We start from the raw sequence: 6,486 nt of genomic DNA, 5'->3' as shown, positions 1-6,486 counted from the left end.
CTGCGTCTCCCGGGGGCCGGTGAGGAGGCTCAGCATCTTCCCACGAGCCTACTGGCCATTTGTGTACTTTCTAGGCCACGCAGGGGAGCAGGGACAGTCCTGGGGTTGGGTGGCTCTGGTTCAGCTCCTCACCCGACCTAGCGGGGAGACGCCGGGCCCAGCGGCCAAAGCGAAACCTTCCTCACTGGACCGAAGGCCGCGCTTCTTGGATCCTGAACACCGCGGGGCAGAAGGGAACGGTCAAGGGGGGGGGGGGGGGGGTCGGTTGTCTCTGTCCTTTGATGCCCTCGCCCCCAGCCAACGCCCCAGCACACAGAGAAGACGCCCCGGTGGCTTCACCTTGACCTTTTTTATTTGTGTTTTTTAAAAACAATTAAATTAGAATACAAATATTAGAAAACGGTGGCCCTCAGCGGCCCGTGCAGACGGAGGGGCCGCACTGCACAGCCGAGTTTATACAGTAAAACTGAATTTGCCCTCGGCCAGATTGATGTCCCTTTCTTCTTTAGACCTGAAATGATATTGCTTCCTGACTACAAGAGTTCTGTTTATACAAAGGAAATTATTCTGGGGCAGGGGGTGGGCAGCAAGGAAGAAAAGAAGCGAGACAGAACGGGGCAGAGGCGGTGGGAGAACCAAGCGTGGCCTCCGGGGGACGAGGACGCCGGGTGGCGGGGCCGGGCGCCCAGCTGCCGGCTCCCCGCGATGGCCGGACCCCAACCCCACCCCGAGGCCGGGCGTCCCCGGGGTGGGGGGGGGGGGGGGGGGGGGGGTGCTGGGTGAGCAGCTGAAGGGAGGCCCTCGGCCCGGCCCTGTTGGAAGACGAGAGTGAGGCTCCCAGGGGAGGGGGTGCCGGGCGGGCCTCTACCCATCGGAAAACCCAAGAGCAAGAAGAGGGGGGAGGAGCCACCCCAAGTGGAGAGGGTGGGGCGGGGGGGGGTGTGTGTGGGGGGGTCCCTGCTGCCCCTGGGGGAGTGGCCGCCCTCCCCGCCCCGCCGAGGAGGGGCCTGGTGGCGGCATCTGCGGACGTCTGCGCTGTTCCGTAGGGAAGTTAACCTGAATTGGAGTTACCGAGGTAGCTGGCTAGAAAACGGAGACCCCCCCACGCCACACGCCGCCGCACCCTGGGGCCCCCGCCTTCCACAGGGGGTCCTGGCCACATGCTGGGTCTTCAAAATACCAAGTTATTGCACTTTCAAAAAATACAACACATCTGTGGCTAAACCCTCCCCGGCCCCCCCCATAACCACCCCCCCCACCCCGGCCCCTGCTCCCCCCGCCCCCCTCCCTGCCCCAACCCACTCCATGGCTTCTTGGCTAAAATGCTCCCTGCTCGGCGGTGCGCTCCAGGGTCTCTGGGCGAGAGAACGTGTTTGCAGAGAAAAAAAAGCAAAGGAACGGACGAATGTCAAAGTTGCGGCTGCTGCCAGGGGGAGGGGCACGTGCCCGTCAGTGTCCCCCGCTGCCCCCCACCCCCACCCCATGCGCCCCGTCCCCCTGCACCAGCTGGAATGGTCACTGGAAGAGGCGAGGCGGGGCGTCCCAGGGCCGGCCGGCTTGGGCTCCGGGGCTCGGGCTCCGGCCGGGGAAGCAGCTGTGTGGGTGGCTTGCCTCGTTTTTAAAAGTTTGATTTTTTTTTTTTGTTGTTTCCTTTTTCTTTTTTTTTTTTGTACTTTTTTTGTCATTTTACTTTTTTTTAATCCTCCGATAGGAGAGTCCAGAGGTACAGGTGCCGGGAGCCAGGGAAAGGGGTGGAAAAACAAAATGAACAGTAAAAAGAAAACCAAAAAAAAATCACTCCTCCCTCTGCACCCCGAGGCCCGCCTGCGCCCCATCCGCGTGGGTGAGCACCAGGAAAGTCGAGTGTCCGGCCAGCGGTGGCGGTGAGCAGTCAGCAGGCCGACACCAGGCCCTTCTGGAAGGGACAGCGGCGCTTGGGCCGGGGACCCTCCTCGTCCTCGTCCTCGTCCTCGTCCTCGTCCTCCTCCTCCTCCGACGAGGACGAGCTGTCCAGCGTGAGGTCCACCACGTCGGCTCCCGGCTTCCCGTTCTCCACGCCGCCCGCCGCGCCGCCCCCGCCCGCGGCGCCCCCGCCCGCGGGGCCTCCTGCACCACCGCCGTTGAGGTTAGGGGTGGACAGGAGCCCATTGGCGTCCGAGGTGCCTGAGGGCGACAGGGTGGGAAACGGAGGCGGTGAGGGGTGGGGGGGCGGGGCGCAGCAGCGCCGATCGCTGGGCCTGGCGGGCGGCCCGAGCCGCGAGCCCTGCTCTCAGGGCTGGGACTCACCGAGCACCAGGATGGGGCACTGAGGGCTGCAGCTGCGCTCCTTCTCGGCGCGGATCGGGCACCACGAGCCGTCCTCCAGGTACTCGATCTCGTCGGCATCCTCACACTCGCTCAGGATCTTGGACAGGAGCCTGGAGGGGCCGGGGGGCTGACTCCTGGGCCGGCGAGAGTCTCCCCGCCGCCCCCAGGCCTGGACTCGGGGGGGGGGAACGCGTGCTAAGGAACCCACTTCTCTGCAGAAGTGGCTTCGGGAGAGCGGCCGCCAGGGCCCGGCGTCCTCGGGTCAGCGGCCCAGTCTCCCCGAGCGAGGGGCTGCGGTCACCCACCCGGTCTCGGCAGCACGGTGGCTGCCCACCCTGCCGCGGCTCGACGGCGTGAGCCTGGGGGTCTGGCCCCCAACCCGAGCCGCTGCCCCCCCCCCCCCCCCCCCCCACCTTTCCAGAGAAGGAGACGGGCTTGGACAGAAGGTCTGTGCCGCTCACAACCCCCCTGAGAGGCTCTGGGGCGGAGCAGGGGGCACAAGCAGGGCCACGGCACCCCCGCACGGACAACAGCACCGACGCAGCACCCACGGCGAGCCAGGCCCGGGGTCCCGTGCTCTGGCCCCGGGCACACGGAGATAATGCCAGCTGTACCCGTTTCACAGATGCGGAGCGGGGAGGGGCGTGGCCAGAAAGCAGCAAAAGCCTGGGTTCCGCTCCTACCCTGCCAATTCCTGACCACAGGGCCTCAGTCGCCCCACCGACAGGATGAGGCCTACACAGCACCCACCGTCTCCAGCCACCGAGGGCCCACACCAGGCCAGGTCTGGGACAGGGATATACTTGCTGCGGTGGCAACAGGCCATCACGGCCCCCAGCGTGAGCTCAGGGTCACAGCTGCACCCGCCTCAGGGGACCCAACGACCGCAGCCGCTGTCACCCAAGAGGAAGGCCCTTCCCTGCTCCAGATACTCCGGTCGTCACGCCCACAGACCCAGCATCCTGGGGTCGCCCTGCGTCCACACAGCTCTGCCTGCCGCGTGGGTCTCCGTCTCCAACTGGAGAGCCCCCTGCACAGAGCCCCTTCCTCCTCCAGGCAGAGCGCGAGCCACAGGGGTCATCTCTGTCCGGCTTGGTTCTCCACACTCCCCACGCCCAGCTGGGAGTTCTCTGAAGGCAGGATCTGTGACAAAGTTCTCGCGGGGACCCCGGAATCACCCAGCGCACGGCCAGGGATGGGACAAAATGACGACTCCTCGAGGAAAAGCATGAATCAAGGACCCTGCCTCCAGGAAGCCTCCCTGGCTGTGCCCAGGCCCCGCGGGATGCCGGGACTGTGGTCCGTGTGAGGCACAGCCGCACCCGAGCCCCAGACCCACCTGCCCCTGGAGCGGTCGGAGCTGCCGCCACTCGAGCCCGGGTGACCCGCTCTAGGCCTGTGGGGGTGGGGGGAGAGGCAGGCACGGGGCCGCACAGCTGCCAGGCCAGGAACAGAGCAGCCATTCAGCCCCGGCCCTTGTGCCCGGCCCCAGGGGCCTCCTCTCTCCACCCTGAGGCTAGACAGCGTGGGGGCACTGGGGCGCGCCAGCTCAGCCCTCCAGAGGGGGCCCGGGCTCAGAGCTGGCCGGACCTGGGTCTGAGTCCCGGCCTGGCCACCTGTGAGCTGGGGGCGCCCAGACTAGGTGACTGTCCCCTCTGAGCCTCAGTTTCCTCATCTGCAAGGTGCGGATGATGAGGCTCACCTCCTGGCTCGGTCGGGAGAGACGGCCTGACGAGAGCCTGAGTGCGGTGACCAGATGGAGAGAAGCACTCGAACTGGGGACACGCTCAAGCCACGCCCCTACGGGCAGGAAGCCACTCCCGGGCCCATGGGGCACACACTTGCCCCACGAGGTTCATTGGCCCTCACAGACCTCCCGGTGCAGCAGCGAGGCCACAGACCCACTCCTGCCTGACCCCGGCCTCTCTCTCTCCCTGCCCCCCCCCCCCCCCCAGCCCTGGGGACAGATGGGTGTGGCTGGCGCCTGGCAGGAGCTGGTCAGTCAGGTGCTGGGCTCGGTTTCTGGAAACCTAAGACCTGAGCAAAGTTTCCCCTTTGGGGAGAATGGCCTTTTTCCCCCTTGTCCCCCTGTGGCTTGGGGAGGGCCTGCCGCTCAGGAGGTGGGGACGGCCTGGCTGCACACTGGCGCCACCTGGGAAGAAGGGCACAGGAGAGCCAGGACCAGAGCTCAGGGCGGACGCGTCCTTCCCACCTTCCCGGCAGAGGCTGTGCCAAACCCCATTTCGGAAACAGCTCTCTGGCTCGTGTGGTGGACGTGAGGCGGGGGCTTCCTGGGGTCCCTGCTTGGTGTGGGGCAGACGCACTCCAGATACGGAGGTCACGAGCAGACCTCCTGGGCCCGGACAGCCTCAGCCACGGCGCCACCGGGTACGCGGCACGGGCCCCAACAGGTCCCGCCGGGGCACCCGCCTCGCTCGTGGCCAGGCCTTCCGAGGCTGCCAAAGGGCTCCGCGGAGCCGCCCAGAGAGGCCCCCTCGTCGTGCGGCCCTGCGGCTCATCGCGGGGGCCGGGGAGGGGGAGAGGGCCCCCCCCCCACCGGGCCCCGCCCCCCCCCCCCCCCCCACGGCGACTCACCCGTCGATGATGAGCTGGTCGTAGGGGGCCGGCTTGTCGCACACGGGGCACATCCAGGTGGGCTTCTTCTCGTTCATCTGGAGGTAGAAGACGGCGTCGAAGCACTGTAGGTGGGCGCAGGTCTCCGCCCGGCAGGGCACGGACAGCCGCATCTTCACCAGCTGCGGGGAGGGGGCCGGCGGGGTGAGCAGGCCACGCGGCCCGGCGCTGCCCCACCCCGCGGCGGGCGAGGGGACAGGACGCGCGCACCCCGACTCACCGGGCAGATGAGGGAGACCCGCACGCCCGTGGTGGCGATCTCGCTGTCAGGGTCCAGGCGCAGCTTCTCTTTGACTGCGGGGGAGGGGTGGCCGTTGTCAGCAGAGGGGACGGAGGCGTCTGCGTCTGCGGGGCTGGAGCCGAGGGGCGGGGCCCTCCCGCACCCGCCAATGCTGCCGGCTCCACACCCCACCCCCGCGTCAGGCACCCCCACTTGCACCCTCCCAGGACGAAGAGGTGCGTTGCGGCCGTAGCGCCCAGGGCCGCGGAGGTCACCCGGAAAGCACCCCGGGCAGCGGCCGGCCATGCTGGATAACCGGGCGCCCCGACCCCGCGGCGGGTTTTACGGCCCACAGGCTTCGTCGGGAAGAGAGGTGGCGGCAACCGACAGCTGCCAACGGGGCGGGTCCCCCGTGACTGGGAGTCCCCACGAAGCCATCCCCGGAGGACTTGGCGAGGACTTGGGGGGGGGGGGGGGGGGCGAGGGTGGTCTTGGCCGATGGCGCACGTGCTGGGGGGGTGGGGCTATCCCTATCCCCCCCAGCAAACCCCGCAGGGGCGGGGCGAGAAGTCTACATCTCAAAAAAGGAAAAGGCGGCCAGTGCCCACCACAAAGCCAACCGCCTCCTGGAAAAACTCCACGGCAACGTGCAAGGCCCCCTTCTCGACGGTGAACGCGGCACGGGAAGGCACTGGAAGGACACTCAGGCGCGGCAAACCCTGGGGCGGCCCGCAGGCTCCCTCCCTCCGGAGCTTTTTGGGCAGAACCGGGAGACTGGCCAGACTGGCTGCCAGACCCCAGCCCTTGAAGGCTCAGGACAGACGGCCCGGAGCCGCCCGGCCCTCCTCCACGCTGGGTGGAGGGTGCTCATCCCCACTCCACTCCCCCCAACTGTCCCGAAGGCCACGTGGGTCCCTCACACCTCCCCGTGAACTTCGCCTCAGAGGTGCATCGGGTTTGGAGCAAGGCCGCCTCCCCCCGCCCGACCCAACAGAGACAAAACTGGGCGCAGCAAGGAGGCCACAGGTGAGACCAAGTACAGGACTTCCCGCGGCAACCAGCCAGCGGCCCAGAGGCCCAGCCTGGTCCTGGCTTCAGAGAGGAAGCCTGACCATGGGCTCCGAGCCGGGCAGAGGCAGCCCCACCCACGCTGGCCCCTGCGCACCTGGGAACGGCAGGGTCCAACCCCCCTTCCCCCCCCCCCCCCCCCCCCCCCCCCCGGTCGCCCACCAAGGTCAGCCAGACGTCCAGGCCCCCGCCCCTGCCCCGTGGGCTGCCGCCTACATGAATGCCGCCCAGCCCCTTGCCGATGCCTGCCCCCGGCC

At 67.9% G+C, this 6,486-nt stretch overlaps 1 protein-coding gene across 1 annotated transcript; it reads right to left on the bottom strand.

The window, feature by feature from the left end:
* Positions 1 to 1,651: 1,651 nt before the first annotated feature.
* Positions 1,652 to 5,610, bottom strand: LOC125917675 (E3 SUMO-protein ligase PIAS4-like). The gene is made up of 4 exons (XM_049623809.1): positions 5,162 to 5,610; positions 4,903 to 5,063; positions 2,287 to 2,417; positions 1,652 to 2,163 (listed from the first exon to the last, which is right to left on the bottom strand). Exons 1-4 carry the CDS (start codon positions 5,465 to 5,467, stop codon positions 1,892 to 1,894), a joined length of 870 nt encoding a protein of 289 aa, XP_049479766.1. The 5' UTR covers positions 5,468 to 5,610; the 3' UTR covers positions 1,652 to 1,891.
* Between the last annotated feature and the right edge of the window lie 876 nt (positions 5,611 to 6,486).

The sequence above is a fragment of the Panthera uncia genome, unplaced genomic scaffold, assembly GCF_023721935.1.
Source record: "Panthera uncia isolate 11264 unplaced genomic scaffold, Puncia_PCG_1.0 HiC_scaffold_2206, whole genome shotgun sequence".
Lineage (NCBI taxonomy): Eukaryota > Metazoa > Chordata > Mammalia > Carnivora > Felidae > Panthera > Panthera uncia.
This window is presented reverse-complemented; position numbering and strand designations above follow the sequence as displayed.